The 25,268-nt window shown below is 35.8% G+C and overlaps 1 protein-coding gene across 19 annotated transcripts in view; it reads left to right on the top strand.

Annotated features, from left to right (window-relative positions):
* Positions 1-25,268, top strand: part of PLEKHA5 (pleckstrin homology domain containing A5) — a 256,773-nt gene that overhangs the window by 150,517 nt on the left and 80,988 nt on the right. For 11 of the 19 annotated variants that reach the window (XM_049882578.1, XM_049882577.1, XM_049882573.1 and 8 more), the window contains 6 exons: positions 7,378-7,461; positions 9,426-9,546; positions 10,666-10,710; positions 12,541-12,645; positions 19,927-19,999; positions 24,346-24,446. In XM_049882578.1, coding sequence (XP_049738535.1) covers positions 7,378-7,461; positions 9,426-9,546; positions 10,666-10,710; positions 12,541-12,645; positions 19,927-19,999; positions 24,346-24,446 — 529 coding nt within the window. Of the gene's footprint in view, positions 1-7,377; positions 7,462-9,425; positions 9,547-10,665; positions 10,711-12,540; positions 12,646-19,926; positions 20,000-24,345; positions 24,447-25,268 lie in introns of those variants that run through there. The other 8 variants (XM_049882592.1, XM_049882580.1, XM_049882576.1 and 5 more) reach the window with 2 other exon arrangements.

Below are 25,268 nucleotides of genomic sequence, written 5' to 3' on the forward strand. Positions count from 1 at the left end.
CTTTGCTTGCTAAAAGTGAAGACTGCAGCCGTCAGTATGGATTACACCTTAACAAAAAGAAAATAAAAATCCTCACAACTGGGCCAATAAGTAACATCATGATAAGTGGAGAAAGATTGACGTGGTGAAGGATTTTATTTTACTTGGGTCCACAATCAACGCTCATGGAAGCAGCAGTTGGAAAATCAAATGACATATTGCATTGGGCAAACCTGCTGTAAAAGACATCTTTAAAGTGTTAAGAAGCGAAGATGTCACTTTGACACCTAGGGTGCGCCTGACCCAAACCATGAAGTTTTCCGTTGCCTCATATGCGTGCAAAAGCTGGACAGTGAATAAGGAAGACTGAAGAGGAATTGACGCCTTTGAGTTATGGTGTTGGTGTAGAATATTGAATATACTATGAACTGCCAGGAGAATGAACAAGCCTGTCTGGGAAGAAGTATAGCCAGAGTGCTTCTTGGAAATGAGGATGGGGAGACTTCATCTCACATACTTTGGACATGTTATCAAGAGTGATCAGTCCCTGGAGAAGGACATCATGCTTGGTAAAGGAGAGGGCCAGAGAAAAAGAGTACGACTCAACAAAACGGATTGACAAAGAGGCTGCAAAAGTGAACTCGAATGTAGCAAGGATTGTGAGACGGCACAGGACCTGGCAGTGTTCCGTTATGTTGTACGTAGGGTCGCAACGAGTGGGAACTGACTTGAGGGCACCTAACAACAACAACAAAGTAGCTAATAGATGTTTGAGGTGGGTGTGGGTGTGTGTTTTGTTTCTTCCTATGTGACTGGATTCCATTGGGTGCAGTTTTCTGTGCTCACCTAGAATTTCTTGCAGACAAAACTGTGTAAGCAAACATAGAATTTGTGTTATGCTCAAATTGTTCCCTGATAGATCAATCACGTTGGACCACAAGGATTTTCAAAACAGGCGCTATATCAAAACTGATGGTACTCTTGATCTTAATTTTGAGGCCCTTAAAAGAAAAAAAAAAAGCGCTAATGGAGTATGGAAAAGGATGACAAGGTGTAGGAAGAAAATACATGCTTTATAAGCAAGGACAGGACAATGTAAAGAAGTGTCGATGCCTCATTTGTGCAGGTAACAAACTTTGGGAGAATTAAGAAAAGACTGGGAATCATTGTCTTCCCTGCCCTTCTTCTGATCCTGAGCAGTCACCCTTCCTGACCCAGTCACCCTTGGTCATGGCTTGATACTTAGGAGTGGACCAGCTGTCTCCCACTGTGTCAAGTGCTGTATCCATTAAAAGAATTCTGGAGCCCTGGTGGCGCAATGGTTAAGTGTTTGGCTGCTGACCAAAAGATCTGCAGTTCGAATCCACCAGCTGCTACTTGGAAACCCTCTAGGGCAATTCTGCTCTGTCCTATAGGGTTGCTACGAGTTGAAATTGACTTAGGGCAACGGGTTAAATACATTAACAGAGATGGCTTTGTGGGAATCTTTCTAAACCAGACTCGCCTTTTTAACTTCCATTGCTTTTGTTTATCAGGACTAGGTGTTTGTTTGACTCATGTTTTCAGTTTCAGTGAATGATTTAGAAATACTGGTATCTTTTAAAAAATTGACAAATGCACTTATACAAGAGCAGTGAAGATGGACAGTCCTATCAGGTAATGGAAAATTACCACTTTTAACGGTTAAGTCTAGTGTTGATATCTTAATTTGTCACACTTTTCGTTTATTTTAATTACAAAATGCAATTATTCTCTGAAGTACTTGCCTTTGATGAAGTGAGCAGAGAACAATACACTGATTTTTGTCTCTGATAAGTATGTCGTTTTATAGAGGTGACAGGATTTTTTTTTAATTATCTATAAAAATCTCAACCCTCAGATTTTGTATTTGTAGGAACTTCTAGTGATATTGAGTAAACGTAATTTAAAATACGTCATGTACATTTTGAAATGTAATGTTTTAGAAAATGAACTATGCATGTTTTTTATAATGTATCACTGATAAGGCAGATTTTAGGAGTATTGTATACATCAAGGAAACCCTGGTGGTATAATGCTTAAGTGCTATGGATGCAAACCAAAGGGTCGGCAGTTCAAATCTGCCAGGCGCTCCTGCGAAACTCTATGGGGCAGTTCTACTCTGTCCTGTAGGGTTGCTATGAGTCAGAATCGACTCGACGGCACTGGGTTTGGTTTGGTTTTTTGGTATACATCAGGGAAACCCCGGTGGCACAGTGGCTAAGAGATACGGCTGCTAACCAAGAGGTCGGCAGTTCGAGTCCACCAGTCGTTCCTTGGAAACTCCACAGGGCAGTTCTACTCTGTCTTACAGGGTCCCTGTGAGTTGGAATTCGACTCAGTGGCAATGGGTTGTTTTTACAGGTATACATCAAAACAAAATAAAATGTCAATAGGACTTTTTTTGTTCATTTTATATTACAGTTAGACATATGTAGTGGGAAAAGTTGTTTCTTTCATTCAAGAATAGTATCCTTAAAGATTTTATATGAACTTTCATATTAGTTTGATATCATAACATTAAGCAAAGGAAAACACCGTAGTAGACATATTTGAAGAAGTAAAAGACAATAAATATATACATATTTTATATTGGTTTTTGGGAATGGCCATTTAGCTAAGATAGAATCATAAGACTTTTATTTATTTTGTTAGTTGTTTCACTTTAAAAGCTTACAAGCATAAAAGTGTTTGGACAATAAAAATGTCAACTTAATTGAAGTAGCATCCGCTTTTGTGAAAAAGAACGTTTGGACTTCTTTTAATTATGCGTTGTTTAAATGTCGCTTATTGCCCTGCATCCTCTTCTGACGGGTACTCATATTAAATACCTGTTTAGTTTAAAAAGCTCAGAGTGGTACCTTAACCCTTGGACATTGCAGGATCATGTTATTATGATTTAGAGCTTCTTAAGTATTAGGATTAGAGTCAACTATATTCCTCCCAGGCACGATGACACAGAATAGGGAAGTAATACAGTATTTAGGGGGTTGTTTTTTTTCTTTTTGCGATATTGGTTTTTATGAAAGGAATTGTTTATTTCTGTATGTTTACCACACAACCACCTCTAGCCTTTTTATGCTCCTTCCTGTCATGTGTGACTTTATACCTCCCAGTGTTTTATGCTGTGTAGAACATCAGGATTTACATACTTGCGTATACATTCACAATGTTCATCATATTTTAGTACTTCAAGATTTTCTGCTTATCTCCAGAGGCTATAATTTACTTATTTATTCTGTTACAAATTTTTTGTTTATCACATAACTATCCCACATGAGGCTCTAGGTTTCCACTATTGCACATTTTTAAGCCAGCAGGTAAGAAAGTCACTTGCAGACTTTTTAATGTAGTGAAAATACCACTGCATATGTCAATCTAGACTCACCGATTGTTTACAGTATTCACCTATTGGATGTCTGTATAAAAACAAAGCCACCTACAAAAAGCTGATAATTTAGTACTTCTATGTGCTTGTGGAAACCCTGGTCACATAGTGGTTAAGAGCTACGGCTGCTAACCAAAAGGTCAGCAGTTCAAATTCACCAGGCGCTCCTTGGAAACTCTATGAGGCAGCTTTACCCTGTTCTGTAGAGTCACTATGAGTTGGAATCGACTTGACGACAACGGCTTTGGTTTTGGTTTTGCTAGGTACTTATAGTGGTTAAGAGCTACGGCTGCTAACCAAAAGGGCAGCAGTTCAAATCCACCTGGTGCTCCTTGGAGACTCCATGGGGCAGGTCTGTTCTGTCTCATAGGATCACTATGAGTTGGCATCGACTCAGCAGCAGGGGGTTTGGTATGTGCTTATTAGACCAATTAATTGAAGGAATAACAGATATACTAACACTGTATTCTATTAATCATTCTACTGTGTTACAGTATTTAATATGTAATTGAAAAACTATCTGTACTTTTTTTCTTTTATATGGTTTTAGTTTTACTTAATGGTTAAAGTTTCAGAGTACCAAGTTACCAATAAAAATAATAATAATGGGAAGAAGAAAGTGGGAGGCCTCACTCTACCTGATTTCAGAACCTATTATATAGCCACAGTAGTCAAAACAGCCTGGTACTGGTAAAACAACAGGCACATAGACCAATGGAACAGAATTGAGAACCCAGATATAAATCCATCCACATATGAGCAGCTGATATTTGACAAAGGCCCAGTGTCAGTTAATTGGGGAAAAGATAGTCTTTTTAACAAATGGTGCTGGCATAACTGGATATCCATTTGCAAAAAAAATGAAACAGGACCCATACCTCACACCATGCACAAAAACTAACTCCAGGTGGATCAAAGAGCTAAACATAAAGACTAAAACGATAAAGGTCATGGAAGAAGAAATAGGGACAACTTTAGGAGCCCTAATACAAGGCATAAACAGAATACAAAACATTACCAAAAATGACGAAGAGAAACCAGATAGCTGGGAGCTCCTAAAAATCAAACACCTATGCTCATCTAAAGACTTCACTAAAAGGGTAAAAAGATCACCTACAGATTGGGAAAAAATTTTTAGCTATGACATCTCCGACCAATGCCTGATCTCTAAAATCTATATGATTCTGTCAAACCTCAACCACAGAAAGACAAACAACCCAATCAAAAAGCAGGCAAAGGATATGAACACGCACTTCACTAAAGAAGATATTCAGGCAGCTAACAGATACATGAGAAAATCCTCTTGATCATTAGCCATTAGAGAAATGCAAATTAAAACTACGATTAGATTCCATCTCACTCCAACAAGGCTAGCATTAATCCAAAAAACACAAAATAATAAATGTTGGAGAGGCTGTGGAGAGATTGGAACTCTTATACACTGCTGGTGGGAATGTAAAATGGTACAACCACTTTGGAAATCTACCTGGCGTTTTCTTAAAAAGTTAGAAATAGAACTACCATACAGCCCAGAAATCCCACTCCTCGGAACATACCCTAGAGAAATAAGAGCCTTTACACGAACAGATATATGCACATCCATGTTCATTGCAGCTCCGTTTACAATAGCAAAAAGCTGGAAGCAACCAAGGTGTCCATCAACGGATGAATGGATAAATAAATTATGGTAAATTCACACAGTGGAATACTACGCATCCATAAAGAACAGTGACGAATCTGTGAAACATTTCATAACATGGAGGAACCTGGAAGGCATTGTGCTGAGTGAAATTAGAGGCAAAAGGACAAATATTGTATAAGACCACTATTATAAGATCTTGAGAAATAGTATAAACTGAGAAGAACACATACTTTTGTGGTTATGGGGGGGGAGGGAGAGAGGGTGGGAGAGGGTTATTTACTGATTAGTTAGTAGATAAGAACTACTTTAGGTGAAGGGAAGGACAATACTTAATACATGGAAGGTCAGCTCAATTGGACTGGACCAAAAGCAAAGAAGTTTCCGGGATAAACTGAATACTTCAAAGGTCAGCAGAGCAAGGGCGGGGGTTTGGGGACTATGGCTTAAGGGGACTTCTAAGTCAATTGGCAAAATAATTCTATTATGAAAGCATTCTGCATCCCACTTTGAAATGTGGCGTCTGGGGTCTTAAATGCTAACAAGCAGCCATCTAAGATGCATCAATTGGTCTCAACCCACCTGGATCAAAGGAGAATGAAGAACACCAAGGTCACACGATAACTATGAGCCCAAGAGACAGAAAGGGCCACATGAACCAGAGACTTACATCATCCTGAGACCAGAAGAACTAGATGGTGCCCGGCCACAATCGACGACTGCCCTGGCAGGGAGCACAACAGAGAACCCCTGAGGGAGCAGGAGAACAGTGGGATGCAAACCCCAAACTCTCATAAAAAGACCAGACTTAATGGTCTGACTGAGACTAGAGGAATCCCGGCGGTCATGGTCCCCAAACCTTCTGTTGGCCCAGGACAGGAACCATTCCCGAAGACAACTGATCAGACATGGCAGGGACTGGGCAATGAGTTGGAGAGAGATGCTGACAAAGAGTGAGCTACTTGTATCAGGTGGACACTTGAGACTGTGTTGGCATCTCCTGTCTGGAGGGGAGATAGGAGGGTAGAGAAGGTTAGAAACTGGCAAAATTGTCACGAAAGGAGAGACTGGAAGGGCTGACTCATTAGGGGGAGAGTAAGTGGGAGTATGGAGTAAGGTGTATATAAGCTTATATGTGACGGACTGACTTGATTTGTAAACTTTCACTGAAAGCACAATAAAAATTATTAAAAAATAATAATAAAAGTTATAATTTGGAGCAGAAACTTAAGTATATAAAGTTTGAGAGAAAATTACTGGCTTGTGGTTATAGACTTTCCACAATACAGAGCACTTGTAATAAGTGTGTGTAATAATCTTTAAAATTAACCAAGTATTTAGTACAGTGTGTTGAAAATTTTCTTCATAATGAAAGTAAGTTTTCTAAGGTCAGGCAAGCCAACAATAGATCTTTTTCACAGATCTATGCTTTATGGTGTTTGACCCAGTGAAAAAGATTACTGATTCCCAAATGGTGATGTATATTGTTTATGTATTAATGTATAGTATATATTATTTTGGACATCTAATGTTTTTGGCTTTGAGAGATGGGGTTTTTATTGTTGTTGTTGTTTTCCTTCTCTCATTTCAACAAGACCCAATCTCATCTTTTAACCTACAAAGAATAGTATTTCTTAAGGAAAGGTCTCAATCTTCAGAAATAGTCATCCTATAATTTAAAGCAGTTTTTTTTTTCCAGTAAGCATAATAAGTAGGTTTTTTATTTATTTCTGTTGTTGTTTTTATATTTGATTTACTTAGGATTTTTGATATCCCCCTCAAATCCCATTTTTCTAAAACATGCCTTCCTCAAGTATCACACAGAAAAACTCCAGTGTTTAAAACAGAAACACCATAAATTATTACTCTTCCCATGTACCTTCTATTTTTTAATGTTTTTTTTTTTTGATACATATATAATAGTACTGTTACTACTGGCTGTTTTCTCCGTGTATGTCTTTGACATTCCTAAATTGGGCCAAAAAGGTAGAGGTAGGTAAATACTCATCCTCATTTTTCGTGGCCCACCTATGAAATGCAAAGTGCAATGCTTGTGAGCCAAATCAACTTACCATTGTTTGTAAAATGGTGAGAAGCAAGGATTGAGGTTGGACTGAGGAGAGTGAGTTCAGCCGTGTTGTAAAACTGATTAGCATATATCCACACACATGTACGGTAGACAGTAGAAAAAGTGTGTTTAGGAATCTGAACAGGTACATGGTTTTAGATTTAGTCTCCTTCATTACTAACTTAAGTGTTAAGGAAGTGGGTATTTTACTACCAGAGTATTAGAAAAGCATTTGTGATTATAGAAGTGCCAACGTGTTCTCTTTGTCTCTTACTCCTCTTTCAGCCATAATGAAAGGAAAGTGACCTGCAAACATCCAGTCACGGGACAGCCATCACAGGACAATTGTATTTTTGTAGTGAATGAGCAGTAAGTAAAGAATTTCATGGAATGTCTGCGTTCAGGATGGGGGTTAGCGTTGGGATTGCTATTATCCATGTTTAATACAGTACAATTTAACGGTTTTCTTATCTGGACATTTACATTCAAGTCTAATAACAGAATGACAGCTGTTTATGAGGTGGAGAGACATGACTTAAATTTTGTTTTCATGAGGTATATAATTTCAGAAGCACTTTTACAACACAGGCAGTAAGCTCAAGGTCAGAGGAACTGTGTAAAGTTGGTCAAATTATTAAACTTAGTAGAGCTCAGTTTTCTCATCCTTAAATCAGGGATAGTGATAATTACCATTTCTCAGGATTTTTTTTAAGCATCAGATGAAATATGTGTGAAAATGCTTTATACATTATAAAGCTGTTACTTATTAATATCATTGTTACTGTTTTTAATATTTGAATAATCTTGTAATTCATTTTGAAGTTTCCAGTTGTAAGACTAAGTAGAATATCTTTAATAACGCCTTTTAAAATAAACATGACTTGCGTTAATTTAGATGCTTAATTTAAATGGTGCTTTTTTTGTATGACACTGTCCACATAGCCTAAGTAGATTTTCCCACTTATGCCCTTATTTTAGCAGAAGTATTGAAAAATTTGCAAAAACTAGCTTGAATTTATATACTTAATATGCTAGAATAATAATAATACTTATAATTGCTATTGAGTAGTTATGTATATTTGGTATGTTATAAACATACCTTATATCACTGTATAGTATTATACTACATATATACTTCTATTCCAGGCTCATATATTCAATGCTTGCTTGATACATCTGTACTTGGATATCTAGTAGGCATCTCAAGCTTAATATGGCCAAAACAAAGCTCTTGTTTCAGCCCTACATCTCCATTTCCAGCCTACTCTTCCCGTAATCTTCTCTTTTGGCTCCAAATCTAGGAGTCATCCTTGGTTCTCCCTTTCTCTCACTTCATATCCAGTCCATTAACTTTTTGCGCAGTCTCCAAAATCCATCTTGAGTCTAATCACTTCTTGCCATTCTAGTCCAGTAGCTTCAGAGTTAAGAAAAATTGCAGGGTAGTTCCAGAGTAGAGGAAAATTCTGCTCTAAGTGACTCAGTGGTGTTCCTATCAAGGGAAGAAGCAGGAAGTAATACAGAAAGCCCAGTCTCCCTGTTTTGGGTGCTTATCAATATAAAGACATTAAGACTGGAAGGTTAAGATGAGTAAGTGGAATAAGTGAAGTCCAGGATCACGTAAATCCAGAGGGAGTCAAAGAGGAAAAGAATTTGATTCTTTAGGTTTAGTAACCAGACCAAGAAAAAAAGAATGCACCTTTTCTAAGTTTCTTCACTGAATATGCTCAATTCTGGATGAGCTGATTTTGCTTATGGACGGACGAAAAGCAAAGACTTTTGCTTGCCCCCAAGGCAGTATAGCTAGTAAATGGTGAGATTCTACCCAGGTATGATTTCTCTTTTCATCATGCAAGTGCTTCTATGGGCGCTCATTTTTTAAACTGGTACCTGGGCTCTCCTGGATATGTTTCATCTCTTCACATCGTGTTTCAACTCACATCAGTTTGAATATGTAAGTTACAGTTCTGAATCACATGTTCACGTTGACTAAAGAAAAACCTGCATGAGTGCCATATTTGAAAGTTGTTATGTGCATATGGAGCTTATAGTTGACCATTCATGAACTCTTGCCTGGATTAAATATATATCCTGATTCCTGGCACAGGAAAAATACTCAGTAAATACATGGATTAATGTTATCAAGTTATGTTCTTCTTAGCAGTTGTTCATTATATTTATAATAGCTGAAAATATTAAGCTCTGGCTCTAGAGTAACTAGCCTCTCACCATTTTGAAAAAGTAGGACACCAGCATTGTTAACTCTGGGGGAACTTTACTGTAAAGCAGTTTACTTAAACCGCAAGTTCTGGCATTTTGATGTATTATATTTTCAGGACCATTACAACCATGACGTCTGAAGAGAAAAAGGAACGACCCATAAGTATGATAAATGAAGCTTCTAACTATAGCATGACTTCAGATTATGCAGTGCATCCCGTGAGCCCTGTAGGCAGAGTAAGTTATTTTCTTACTATTAATTATTGATAACTGGTAGTCAGTGTCTATTACTGTCACTCTTAATAGACTTAAAAAGCACTCTTAATAGTTTTAAGAAAATCATTTCATTTTAATTATTACGTGAATCTAATTACATTGGAGGTCATTTATATAAGAAATAAGAGCTTGAAATATAAAGTAATAAGATTTAATTAATTTAATGACTTTTTTAATACTGTAGAATTCAGATTTTGATTTTTTTAAAACCAGTATAATGAATGTTTTGTGAGAAAATAGGCACTTGATTGAATCAACTTGAGTTGTAAAGGTAAAGATTAGTAGCCTAGGAATCTTATTTTCTGACTATAAGAATGCCTAGATTGAGGAGAATTAGAATAAGTAGTTTAAAATTTAGCCATGATTTTTTTTAAACATAATTTACGTTTTAATTTTTTTATTATTTAAAAAAATATCTGTACGTGTAAAGTTCTTTACTGTCAAAGAGAAAACCTCTATAAAAATACTTCAAAACTTCACAAAAGTATCTAAGAAGTGCCATATGGAAATAGAAATGGATTTTTCTTTATAATCAGAAACTAAAATTTTAATTGCTTGGCTAACTATCATCCTAGACTTATATGTCCATAAGAACTTGTGGTTATTGTTTCTTGTACTTTAAACAAATTCAGATTTAGTATTTTAATGTAATTTTTTTTTAATTCTTGGAAGATTTATTACTAAATCTGAATAAATAATTTAAATAACTACCTTAAAGTTGATGCTCAATTTCTATATTGACATATAGCAAAAGAATTGAAGAGCAGTAAAGGAATAATTTTTATTTATTTAAAAAATAGTTACAAGCAGAACAGAAATAATGAGAAAGCTGACACACTGTGAAAAATGTAACCCATGTCACTGTACAAATTGTGTAGAAATTGTTAAATGGGAACCTAATTTGCTGTGCAAACTTTCACCAAAAATCCAATAAAATACCTTAACATTAAGAAAACATTAAAAATTTAAAAATAAATTTTTTACTGTAGTAAAGGAATTATAATAGTCAATTATGTTTGTAGAAATGAATAACAGAGAACTGTAATAATATTTCAAATGCCTTTTAATTTTTTCTTTTAGAAAATTTTATGGAGTATTAGAAGTAAATGTAAATTTTCAAATAAGGTGAATAATTTCTATTTCTTATTAAATAATATAAAATGCCAATAGTATAACTTAGCATTATAATGCTTTATTAATGTATTTTAGTTAAAATCTAGGGAAATGATAAATGGATTGGGGATTACTGGGTCAAGAAAGAAGGCTGAATTTGTGCCTCATGCTCGACACCAAAAATTTCCCAGCTGGATCATTTGTTGAAATGTTAAAAACAAAGCTGTAAAAGCACTAGAAAAAACAGTGGAAGATTAAAAAAAAAAAACTCAGAATGGAGAAGGATTTTCTAATTGTGACATAAAACGCCAGAAGTCTTAATAGAATAGAAAAGAACGACAAATTCAGCTACCTAAGATTATCACGCGTGTAGAATATCTGTAATTCATATAACAATTAAAGAACTCATTCCTTTTTTAATCAAAGAACTCGTATGGATCAGTAACAAAGACTTACAACATGACTTTCCTTAGTGTAAAAAATGAGGAAAGTATTTAGAATCAGTTCCAGAAAAGAAATGAACATTACACTTAAACACATGTAAACGATGCTCAACCTCATTCATAACATGAAAAATGCTAATTAAGAAAAAAAAAAAAAGACTCACCATTTTTAACTTACCATATTTTAAAAGCTCAAAAAGTTTCATAGCGCAGCATGATGACAAGAGTAAGCGTTGATAGGCATTCTCGTTATGTAGTGAGCTCCAAGAAATAGTGGAACAGAAGCATAAGTGTTACATATGTAATCATTTGAGAAAGAACAGCTATTCCATAACTGTGAAAACAATTATTTAGTAGGTAGGTAGACAGATAAACAGACGGACAGACACATGGAGTTTGTTGGTGTGGGTGAAGGGCCCTGGAGGCCCAGGGGTGAGAAGTAGACTGGCCCTTGTATATCTTTTTGTAGCATTTCAATTTTATACTGTGTTTACATATTATCTGTTCAAAGGTAAATTAAAATTTATCAAAGAAACATATTGCAGGGGAAAATGCATTGATACTGGGCTGTACAATTCTGTATTTTGCACTAATATAAGCTTCACAAAAATCTAATGAAATAAATGCTAGATTTCCAAAGATTCTAGATAGGTTGAAAAAATAGGAAATAATTTAATATTGCTTACCTTTTATTTTATAGAGAAATTCAAATTCAGTTTGCTTGTTTTTATATTTCTTGATTACCAGTAACATTTCTGTAGAAATAAATCTTCATGCTAAGCATAGCCACATTTAAAAGGATTTTACATCCTCATGCTTACTTTTAAGAATGCAGTAAACACCATCTGTCTGGTATCATTGAAGTTCAGAGTTGCCCATAAAGAAGAAAATACTACATGACATTAAAGGAGTCTTTCTAGTCTTGTTTTGACTTGTGATATGTTTGTTTATGTTTCATATCTTAGTATTTCTCATCTGGCTTAATGCTATTAAGGTTCTTTAATTGAAACCACAGTATTAAATGCAGATACAAAGCAAAAAGTTCTGTCATTTGGTTATTTGCAAAGATTTGTTCATTTTTACTCAAGGCTCATTCATTTTGTAGCAGGTGGGACAAGCTACTGCCATGCTCTCTGCCTTTTGTAAAAATTGGATATCCAGATTTTAGAGGAAAGATGTAAAACTTGTGATCCTTTTGTAATATCATGGAGGGAAGTGTCTTTGTGCAAAATTCTTTCACTTGAAACAACTAAGCCAGCAGTAGTGGAGTTGTAATAATTAATCTGACAAGATTATAACCTGCAAGTCTCAGGGAAATCTGAATAGAGATTAAAATTTTGAAGGTGAAAAATAAGCTCAACTCCCCGGGTATTAATGCCACACTTTCTATCCTATTTAGACTTCACGAGCTTCAAAAAAAGTTCATAATTTTGGAAAGAGGTCGAACTCAATTAAAAGGAATCCTAACGCACCAGTGGTGAGACGAGGTTGGCTTTACAAACAGGTATTTTTTTTCCTCCAATTTGATATGAAACAAAGAACAGAGTCAAAAAGAACCTTTTAAGCTGAATGTATCTAAGACAATAACATAAAATGCCAAAAGAGCTGTAATATTATAGTCACCCAGATTCTTTTACTACGTATTTTCCTTGAAGATTATTAGAGGAACAGTGAAGACAGAAAAGGGAGTGGACGTTACCTAGAACAGAGGTTGCTTGTGGGTGATTGTTTGGGTTTTGCTCATCTTGCAGAAAAGAATGCCCACCTGGCAGTTCTTCCTAACTACTTTATTTCATAAAAATCAGGCTCAAGCAAAGTTACAATTTTAATAAAAATTATATTTCCTTATTTCTAGATTTAAAATTAAATATATACTCTATGAAAATGTTGGGAAAAGCATGGTAAAATTATCCAGATAGAAGTATTATTAAAAAATTTCAAAGTGGAAAAATACATATATAAGGGTATTGTTCATTTTTCTATTCATGCAAAAAAAAATCACAGAAATGTACAATTATATAGAGAAATCTTATCATAATTTGATCTTTTTCTGATAATGCATCACTAGTGTTTCTCAGTGATTATATTTTACTATAATCCAGAAAGTACTGCTTGCTTCTATACTCTTAGGCTGCTCGCTCTTTCTCTTAAGTTTTTATGTTGTTTGTTTATTTAATTTTACTTTTTCTTCTTTGACTGTTTAGGGAGGATTCATATTGTTTATATTGACTGGAAAGCCTGATAAGTAAGCTTTTTTGGAACCTTATCATTAATTTTGGTTGTATGTAAGGATGTATGTATTTTACCCCCTTGGACTTTATAACATCTCTTTTGACTACTTGGAGACTATTGTTTTCATTTTTACTTTCTAACTTACAGCTGGAATAACCAGAAAACTGAGATGGTACACTCAGCATTCAGGGCCTTTATCTGTCTTTTCTCTGTCTCTGCTCCTGCATATGTACAGATGATACAGAAGAAGTTAAATATCAGTTCATTGGTGTTGCTAACTTATTCTGTTAAATATTGTTAATTGTTATCAAATGACGTAGTAATTTTTATTCATTAAAAATCATAATGAAATCTGTCAGAAGAGATAAAGATGCCATTATGTAATGATAAAAGGGTTATAGTTAATCAAGGAGATTTAACAATCACAAATGTATATGCAGCCAACATTGGAACACCTAAATATATAATGCAAACACAGATAGAATTGAAGGGAGAAATAGATAGTACTACAGTAATAGTTGGAGATGTCAGTACACCACTTTCACTATTGGACAGAAAATCTAGATAGATGATCAAAAAGGAAACAGAGAACCTGAATGACACTATAAACCAACTAGACTTAAGAAACATATACAGAACATTTCACCCCAAAACAGCACAATATACATTCAGCTCACAGTGTACACTCAGCTCCAGTACACATGGATATTCTCCAGGATAGACCACATTTTAGGTCACAAAAAAAGTCTTGATAAATTTGAAAAGGTGGAAATCATAGAAAGTATTTTCTCTGACCACAACAGAGTAAAGCTGCAAATCAATAACAGGAAAAGAAACTTGGAAAATACACAAACATGGAAATTAAACACCACACTATTAAACTACCAGTGGGTCAAGAAATTGGAATCGACTCAACAGCACTGGGTTTTTGGGTCAAGAAAGAATCAAAAGAGAAATCACAAATTTCCTAGAGTCAAAGGAAAATGAAAGCACAACATACCAAAATTTATGGGATGCAGTGAAGGCAGTACTCAGAGGGAAACTTACAGCAATAAATGCCTACATGAGGTAAGAAGAAAGATCTCAAATCAGCAGTCTAACTTGACAACTCCAGGAACTAGAAAGAGAAGAGCAAACTAAGTCTAAACCTACAAGAAAAAAAGAAGTAACAAAGATCAGATCAGAAATAAAATTGAAAACAGAAAAACAGTAAAGTCAATAAAACCAGAAGTTAGTTCTTTGAAAAGATCATTAAAATGGACAGAACTTTAGCTAGACTGACAAATAAAGAAGAGAGAAAATGCAAATAATCAAAATTAAAAAATGAAAGGGGACATTAAAAATGACTAGATAGAAATAAAGAGAATTATGACAGAATATTACAAACAACTGTATGGCAACAAACTAGATACCTAGATGAAAGGGACACATTCTTAGAAGCACACTACCTGTATAAACTGACTCAAGAGGAAATAGAAAGCCTCAACAAACTGATAACAAGTAAAGAGATTGAATCAGTGATCAAAAACCTCCCAAAAAAAAGTCCTAGACCAGATGGCCTTACTGGGGAATTCTACCAAACATTTGGAAAAGAGTTGACACCAATACTGTTTAAACTCTTCCAAAAGATAGAGAAGGAAGGAGTACTCTCTAATTCATTCTGTGAAGCAAATATAACCCTAATACGCAAACCAGAGACTCTAAGAAAAAAAGAAGAAACTACAGGCCAATATCTCTTATGAATTTAGATGCAGAAATGCTCAACAAAATACTAGCAAACAAAATCCAACAACGTATTAAAAGATTCATACACCATGACCAGCTGGGATTTATTCCAGGAGTGTAGGGTGTTTCAGTATTAGAAAATCAATCAACATAATACACCACATCAATAGAACAAAGGAAGAAAACCACATGATCATCTCTATGGATGCAGAAAAAGCATCTGATAAGATCTAACACCCTTTCTTGATGAAAACCCTAAAGAAGATTGGAATAGAAGGGAAATTCCTCAGCATGATTTAGGGCATATATGAAAAGCCAACAGCCAACATCATACTTAATGGAGAAAGACTGAAAGCTATCTGCTTTCAATTGGGAACAAGACAAGGGTATCCACTCTCACCACTTTTGTTCAATATTTTATTAGAAGTCCTAGCCAGAGTAATAAGACAAGAAAAGAAATAAAAGATATCCAGCTTGGAAGAAAAAAAAAAAAACAAACCTGTTGCTGTTGAGTCGATTCCGACTCCTAGCAGCCCTATAGGACAGAGTAGAACTTCCCCATAGAGTTTCCAAGGTTGCCTGGTAGATTCGAGCTGCCAGCCTTTTGGTTAGCAGTCGTAGCACTTAACCACTATGCCACCAGGGTTTCCCAGCTTGGAAAAGAAGTAGTAAAATTATCTCTATTTGTGGATGATATGATCCTATGTATAGAAAATCCCAAAGAGTCAACAAGAAGACTTCTATAGCTAATAGAGGAATTTAGCAAAGTTGGAGGGTACCTGGTCAATAAGCAAAAATTAGTTGGGTTACTGTACGTCAGCAACGAGAAATCTGAAAAGGAAATTAGGGAAACAATTCCATTTACTATAGCATCTAAGAGAATAAAACACCTAGGGATAAATCTAACCAGGCACGTGAAAGACTTATACAATGAAAACTATAAAACACTGCAGCAAAAGATTTAAGAAGACTTAAATAAGTGCAAAGAAGTTCCATGTGCATGGATTGGAAGACTTAATATTGTTAAGATGTCAGTACTACATAAAGCAATCTGTAGATATCAATGCAATCCTGATCAAAATTCCAAAAACCTTCTTTACAGAAATAGAAAAACCAATCCTCAACTTTATGTTGAATGTCAAGAGGCCCCAAATAGCCAACACAATGTCAAAAGACAAGAACAAAGTAGAAGGACTCATACTAAAACATACTATACAATTACAGTAATAGAAACATCCTGGTACTGGTGTAACAACAGACACATAGACCAATGGAGTACAATTGAGAAGCCAGAAATAAACCCACACATCTTTGCTAAACTGATTTTTTACAAGGATGCTAAGTCCATCTGATGGCGAAAGAAGAGTCTCTTCAATAAACGGTACTGGGAAAATTGGATTTCCACATGGAGACAAATGAAGGAGGATCCATGCTTCCCACCATATACAACAACAAATTCAAAATGGGTTAAGGACCTAAATGTGCCAACCAAAACCATGCATTCTTAGAAGAACAAGCAGGGGCAGCACTGTCAGGCCTAGCTTTCAACAGTGAATTATCTAATATAATAAAAGCAAAAGAGCAAAAGACAAAATAAATGGGAACCTATAAAAATTAAAAACTTTTGTTTGTCAAAAGATTTTACAAAAAAAGTGAACAGACAAGCTACTGAGTGGGAGAAAACTGTATGTCTGACAAGAATCTAATAACCAGAATATACATAAAACTTTGACAACTTGACAACAAAAAGACAAATCAATCATAAAATAAGCAAAGGCCTTGAGTAGACATTTCACCAAACAGAACATTAAAATGGCCACCAGGCACATGAAAAGATGCTCAGCGTCATTAGCCATCAGAGAATAGCAAATCAAAACCAAACTGAGATACTATTTCACTCCCACTAGGGTGGCCAGGAAGCCCTGGTAGTGTATTGATTAAAGGCTACAGCTGCTAACCGAAAGGTCAGCAGTTCAAATCTACCGGGCACTCCTTCAAAACTCAATGGGGCAGTTCTGCTCTGTCCTATAGGGTCAGCATGAGTCAGAATCAACTTGACAGCAGTGGGTTTTAGGATGGCTAAGATTTTTTAAGATAAAAACACAAAATAACAAATGTTAGCAAGGATGTGGGGAAATTGAAACCCTTATCCATTGCTAGTAGGAATGCAAAATGGTACAGCCATTGTGGAAAGCAGTGTGGAGGTTCCTCAAAAAAACTATAAACATAGAACTACCATAAAAAAAAAAAACCATATGACCCATCAATTCCACTCCTAGATATATACCCAAAAGACTTGAAAGCAGAGATTCAGAAAGAGACTTGGCCGTAAATATTCATTGCAGCACTAATCACAATAGCCAAAAGGTAGAAACAACCTAAACGCCCATCAGCAGATGAATGGATAAACAAAACATGATACATACATACAGTGGGATACTACTCAGCCAGGAGGAGAAGTGAATTATTGATACATGCTACAGTGTGGATGGAGCTTGAAGGCATTATGCTGAACAAAATAATGCAGTCACAAAAGGACAAATATTATTTGACTTCACTTATATGGAAAAAAAAAAAACAAGAAAAGGCAAATGAGACCAGAGTTTATTAGTGGTTACCAGGGGCAGAAGGGAGGGGGAAAAGGGGGCTGACGGTGGTGGAAAAATCACATTAAGGGTAGAGTTGCACAGCCAGTTATTGTAATTGCTGTCAATAAGTTATACATACATAAAAAGTTGTATTGGCAAAAGTGTGAGATATGAGTAGCTGCTGAGGCTGCTTATGTACAACCACACACCTCATGAGATTTGGTTCCTTGGTTTGAAGGTTTAAGGTCATGGGTTCATGGGACATCCCAGTTAATTGATTTAGTAATGTATTTAGTGCTTCTGTTCTACCTTCTAGTTCATTGCATAGTGCCAAGGGTCTTAAAATCTTGCAAGGGGCCATCCAAAACACAACAGTTGGTCTCCAGTCACCTGGAGCAATAGAGGAAGGAGAGTCAGAAATAGGATATGTGGCTAATTGCCTCCATGAACAACTGCCTCCTTTGCCATGAAACCAGAACTGGATGGCACCTGGGTACCATCGACAGGAGGGAAATGTAGAGCAGAACTTCAGATTTTCATAAACTCTAGACTTTCCAGAGCCATGGAGGCTGGATGAACCCCTGAAAATATTGCCTTGAGATAATACCCAAAAATATCCCCTGAAGTCATTTTAAAACTATAGTTTAAGTAGTGAAAAAGGCCTGCCTTGGGCATTGTGCTCTTTTAAGGTCTATCTGTATGGGGTCAAGTTGACAACAGCAATTTGAAAGATTAGATAGGAATCTTAGGGGGTTGATGTTGATGTTACTGAGTTGATGTTACTGATGAAGAAACAACTCAGAAAAGCAGGGCAAGAAGGTTTGCACAACTGAAAGAATGCAGTCAGTGTTACTAAATTATACATGTAGAAACTGTTTATTAGTTTATGTTTTGCTGTGTATATTCTAAATAACAACAAAATAAATAAAATTAAAAAAAAAAAACTCATAATTGTCATGGTACATTCATTAGAGTTTGCTGCATCCCAAAATTGGGTGACAGCCAAACTATTTCAAGAGAGCTACCATCTGTACTTGAGCCCTGGTGGCGCAGTGTTTGAGAGCTCAAGCTGCTAGCCAAAAGCCAAAAGGTAGGCAGTCCAAATCCACCAGCCGCTCCTTGGAAACTCTGTGGGGCAGTTCTGCCTTGTCCTATGGGGTCACCATACTATGAGTCAGAACTGACTGGACAGCAATGGGCTTAGGTTTTCGGTATCATCTATTCTGGAGCCCTAGTGGCGCAGTGGTTAAGAGCTCAGCTGCTAACCAAAAGGTTGGTAGGTCAAATCCACCAGCTACTCCTTGGAAACCCTGTGGGGCAGCTCTACTCTGTCCTGTAGAGTTGACGTGAGTTGGAAATGACTCGACGGCAGTAGAATCATCTACACTAAAAAAAAGAATATAGGTAAGAAGTGAAAAATACCATATACCATTTAATTTTTTGTCCTTTCCTTGGTGTGGCTGTCAATTTTAGGGACAAATCTTTTACTTAGATTTTTTACCATACAGTTTCTGTAGTTGTAAAACCATTATTAGATGATGGTCACAACTAGAAATAAACCATATTAATCGTTGTACATCCAAACTGACCTCTTTTTTCCTTTTAGTTTTAATATTTAATTTTCTCTTGCAATTTTGCTTTATTGCATGGGAGAAGATAAATTTTATTAACAATATAATTTTGTTTGAGCTTGATGTTTATGAACTAAATTAGTTCCACCAAATAGGCACCATCTTCTGCAAGATAGGCAAACCCAAACTAGGTACATAAGAAGAAAAAAATGTTGATGAAATGTATTTGTATTTTAAGATTACTTTTTATTCACAGTCATTTTAAATCACATTACCTTTGAAATAATTTCACTTCCTATACTTTCTTTCTTGTTCAAGATTAACATTTTTATTAAATCTGGTCTACCAGAATGCACACACTGCTGCAGCATTACATTATCCTCATGTTAGTAGACATGTGTGTTCAGAAGAGTGAATTTCAAATTACTTACAAAAACGAAACTGAATTAAATTGCTTCAGCGGTATTTCCTTGTCATTGCAGTATTACTCTTCAGAGACCAATATACTTGGAAATATTCAGAAAATGATGCAAATCCCTAGAAAACTAGCTCCAAAATTTCGATTAGCCATTTAGTTATGTTCCCATTTTAAATAAATGTAACAGAAGTCAATTTAATTGTCTGAAATTAAAAAAAAAAAAAATTCTTAAATATGTTGATTTAATGCAGGACAGTACTGGCATGAAGCTGTGGAAGAAACGATGGTTTGTGCTTTCTGACCTTTGCCTCTTTTATTACAGAGGTGAGTTGACCATAGATTGTATTCCTGTTTTATTTTATAATTGCAATTCGACAATATGTTCAGCAGTAGACACTTTTTTTTTTCCTGGTGCTTCAGGTGGAGCTTTACATAGCAAATTAGTTTCTCATTCAGCAATTTATACAGATTGTTTTCTGATATTGCTTGCAATCCCTACAATATGTCAACACTCTTCCCTTCTGTACCGATTCCCCTTTCCATATGTCCATTTTTCCTGTTTCTTCCTAGCTTCTCATCACTGCTTTTGGGCAGGCGTTGGTCTCATATACATGATTGAACTAAGAAGCACATTCTTCACATGTGTTATTGTTCCTTAAAAAACCAAAAACCAAACCTAGTGCTGTCGAGTCGATTCCAACTCATAGCGACCCTATAGCACAGAGAACTGCCCCATAGAGTTTCCAAGGAGCGCCTGGCCGATTTGAACTGCTGACCCTTATGGTTAGCAGCCGTAGCACTTAACCCCACTACGCCACCAGGATTTCCAATAGACCTGTCTAATCTTTGGCTGAAGGTTGAACTTCAGGAGTGGACACTTTTTAAGGAAACAGTTTTACAACTTTTTGCTATTTTGTTATCCACAAATAGTATCAAGAAAATCTTTCCTTTGTAGACATGTGATTCTGAGTAATTGAACTTTGACCCAGACAGTTTAGTGCTTTCAAGTACATTAGTCTGAGTTTTGGTCCAGTTTCTGTAATCTAATTGTGTTAATCTGATTTGTTCTGTGTAAAGAGCATATGGGCCTTTGCTCTATAATGCTATCCTTGAATTCATACTAGTTGAATGAGATTCCTTTGACATGTCAGCTTTGTCAGCCCTAGCTCTGGGTCACCTAGTTTTGCTCTGCAGCAAATAATTTTAGAGCATCGTGGACTATTATGGCATATCGGCAAGTGAAAAAAATAAATTGCGGAGAAATGTGTTTAGTACGGTCCCATTAAAAAATGATAACGGTTACAATGACAGCCTTCTCCGTCAAACGTGGATAAAGTTGTGGTAGGGACACATATCAGGCTGTTAATGTTGGTGGTGAGAAAATGTATCATCGTAGTTACAGACTAGCAGCCTTCATTTCTACAATATGGGTATCAAAAACTCCTATTTTTTAATGATTTCTAGTTAATATGTTATTGATTAATAAAATGTTAAATAAAAGTCCAAAGAAGATTTCTGTTCATGTGTCACGTGGATCTGTGAGGTACTACAGAGTTGGTACCTGAGGACTGAAGGAGCACACAGGCACGGCCTCCAGAGAAGTCGGCTTCCGCTCTGATATAAAATCGTGAATCTGGACAATCTGTCCTTCTTCCCCAACTTAAGTCATTTGTCTGGTTGGAAACAGTCACTAAAGAATTAGACGGTCAGTCCATAAATAATAATTTATGACTTTTCTAAAAAAGTGTATCACAAGATGTGACAACGTTTTAGAACTGATTGCTAGTTTTTAAATTTACTTTGTGATAACACTCACAAAAAAAATTGTGGCAAAGATTTGTGATTATCAAAGCAGTATAAGGCATATTAACCTCTAAATTTCGGAATTAGTAGAATTGTATTCATCTGTTTCTTTTCCCTACAAATTGTGGTTGAGAAATTTTCGCCCCTGCAAATTGTGGTTCTGACTACTGGGTCGGAATTTGCCAAACCTATAAAATTTCATTTTGCCATAAAGATGTTGGCCCTGCTGCAGTTGTGGTATTATCTTTAGTTAGGTGCCAAGCTTACACTACAATTTTCCCACTCTTTCAGAATGTCAGGAGTTGGAACTCAGACATTATCCCTAAGCTGATAATTTATACTTTTCTCTTTTCCAGTCTGTTTATAGGCTATTTAGATCTTTAAATGAGAACAAGAAAATGCTTACTGTTTCTAATTTTTTTAATTTCTAATATAAAAAGTACTTAATGCTGTTTTGTAAAAAAAAAAAAACATTGAAATTTCTGTTATTTGCCGGTGGTGGTGTTGCTCATGGAAGGGAGCTGCTTGTCCCTTTTGTTACAATAGAACCTAATTGGAAAAAAGTAAAGGTGACCTCAGAAGCCGTATTGAATATGAGAGCCTATGTTATTATCAACTACCTGCATTTTACATTCAATGTTATTTATTATTTTTAGTACAGTTCTCAAGACAAAAAGAATGTGAAAAAAAAAGAAAATATAGAGCAAACTATCGTTAGAAAGAAGTGTATTCTATTAATATATTTTCACTATTTTATCATGAGGAAATGTCTAAAATAAAAACAGTAGTTCACAGCTATCAGATTTTAGTGAGATGATCATAATAAAAAAAAATAGCTTGCCATTTATTGAGCATTTACTCCATGTTGGGCACTGCGCTGAGCACTTAGCATAGATTACCTATTTTATTCAAATCTCAGAGCCACCTGGCAGGGTAGGAAATTGTATTATGCCTATTTGAAGATGAAACTGAAGGACAAAGAGGTGGAATAGCTTGCCGGACGTCTTATAACTGGCAAATGACAGAGCCAGGATTTGAACCGAGGCACTCTGACTCCAGAGCCTGTGCTAATATCATTAGTAATAATATTCCAGCCTACTAGTTATTTATTCAACTGTAATTATATGTAGTTCATGTCCTGTTAATCGCTGTTCTCTATACCAAAAATTTTTGCCCCCATTTGTATGTCTTCTTCTCTTACATTCAGAGAACAGTGGCCATCCCTTCATTTGTTCTGTATCTCTCAGAACATCTAGTATAATGATGATGCTGGTTTTTTGCCAGATTGATCCATGTTTTGCACAGAGGTTAAGAGCTTGACTGCTAACCTAAAGGTCGGCAGTTCAAATCCACCAGCCACTCCTTGGAAACCCTGTGGGGCAGTTCTACTCTGTCCTGTAGGGTCGCTGTGAGGGATCGACTCAACACCAACAGATTCCGTTTTTTGGGGTCCATGTTTTACAGATGTGGAAAATAATACAGGTCATTGCAGGGTTATTAATTGGCCGAATTTCAATATTGTCGTATCTCAGGGGATAGAGAGGCTCAAGGACAGGGAGAGTGTTGGGGTAACAGCCAGTCGGTGGAGCAGTAAGAACACATACAGCATTTATCTATTAAGTTCACCATGTTATATGGGTGCAGTTTGTGGTGCCCCGAAACAATTACAATAGTAACATCAAAGATCACTGATTACAGATAACCATAACAGATATAATAATGAAAAAGTTTGCAATATTGTGTAAATTACCAAAATGTGACACCGAGACACAAAGTGAGCACATGCTTTTGAAAGAATGGCACCAATAGACTTGCTTGATGCAGGATTGCCGCAGATCTTCCGTTTGTAAAAAATGCAATATCTATGAAGCGCAATAAAGAAGAGCACGATAAAGTGAGGTTTGCCTGTACTCTAGAAATGAAGGATGGGAAAATCCCTTGTTAAGTTTATGATAAAAAAATTAATCAAACATGGCAAGCATAATAAAGAGTTATTTCCCATTTATGGTTTTTCTCATTGGTGAGTGCATCAGGCTGATGTACACCTTTATTAACTTGTCTTGTGGGTATATAAAAATGAAATATGTTTCAAATTTCATAAACATCTCTGCCACCAAGCAGTAAGTTAATGTGAATCTATGCTGTGCGAAGATTAATGTTTTGTCATTTTCTTAGGTATGTTGTATGTGTTTGCTTTGTAGGCTTAAAATTTATTCCCACAATTTTGTTATGTATCAGAATGACTGATAAAAGCAAACCTCCAAAGTTATATGTTTTAAAAAGCATATAATTTTCATAGCAAAGGGGAGTTCCCAGAAGGAGAATAGAAGATCCTGGGAGGAGTTAGGATAGGAAGATGATTTTCAGTAGCATCATTAGGGAAAATTTCACTGATAAGATATTTGAGCAAAGACTGAAGGATATGGCGAGGAAGCCATGCGTTTGTCTGGGTTTAGGATGTTGTACACTTAACTCCTACCAGAAATATGATGGAATAATTTTGTTTTAACATTTCTTTGTTATTATTTAAGTGCTAAAATATTTTCAGGGATCACACGTGAAACAGCTTTGTAGAATGCAGTGTGTATGCCAAACAAATGTGTGCTGTTTTATGTCTAAATGACATTTTTCAACTTGTGGAAACAATATCCAGTTCGCTTAAGATTGGGGAGCTCATTTAAAGTAAAAGACTTCTGCTATTTGATATTTTCACTTAAAACCTTATAAAGACCTGCATAGTATCAATACTTGTATGTAATTCATTTTATTCCTGATCCTCATGATTCAGTCTAAGTAAATTCTGAGAAAATTTATTCTGCTTCGTGAAAACATTTAAAATTCTAATCAGAGGTTAAATTATCTCTTAGATGAAAAAGAAGAGGGTATCCTGGGAAGCATACTATTGCCTAGCTTTCAGATAGCTATGCTTACTACTGAGGATCACATTAATCGCAAATATGCTTTTAAGGTAAGGAAGTAGCCATGCTTTTTTATCATCTATTTGATGCTTGCATTGATTAAAATTGATATGGATCCATAGATTATTAGAGAGAGAGATTTCAGTTATAGAAGTGTTTATATTAAGTATTAATGGTGTTATGCTTATGCAGGAGAATGTCTCTTTAATTAGGAAGCACATGCTGAAATATGTAGGGGTCAAGTGTCTTCATGTCTGTATTTCTAAATGGTTTAGGGGGGTTATATATATATATATATATCACATATATAGAAAAGCAAATATGTCAAAATGCTAATAATTGAATTATAGCTGTGAATATCCTGGTGATGGAGCCCTGGTGGTGCAGTGGTTAAATACTCAACTACTAACCAGAAGGTCAGTGGCTCAAACCCACCAGTTGCTCTGTGGGAGAAAGATGTGGCAGTCTGCGTCCATAAAGATTTACAGCCTTGGAACCCCTATGGGGCAATTCTGCTCTGTCGTAAGGGTCGCTGTGAGTCAGAATAATTGGAAAGATGTTCTTGAGTCTAAGCACATCATTATCGTGAGGTACTTCTCAGAGAATATTGAAAGTCAGAGCTTAAATCTGCTGTTATTAAATCCACGCAGACCCAAGACCCCCTTTCTTGACTAACTGCGCACTCATCTCTGTGGTATTGTTGGCTTGTGGAACAACTCTAAGTCAGAGGCCGCTTTAATGTTAAGCTGGTTATTTTTTGTTTTCAAATACCATGCTGCATTCTTTGCTTTGTGATTATGGCTAAAATAAAATTAGAGGCCACCTTTTTTTTTTTTTTTTTCAAGTCAGTGTTAAATTAGGAACTCTAAAGG

Source organism: Elephas maximus, chromosome 4 (genome assembly GCF_024166365.1).
Source record: "Elephas maximus indicus isolate mEleMax1 chromosome 4, mEleMax1 primary haplotype, whole genome shotgun sequence".
Taxonomy (NCBI): domain Eukaryota; kingdom Metazoa; phylum Chordata; class Mammalia; order Proboscidea; family Elephantidae; genus Elephas; species Elephas maximus.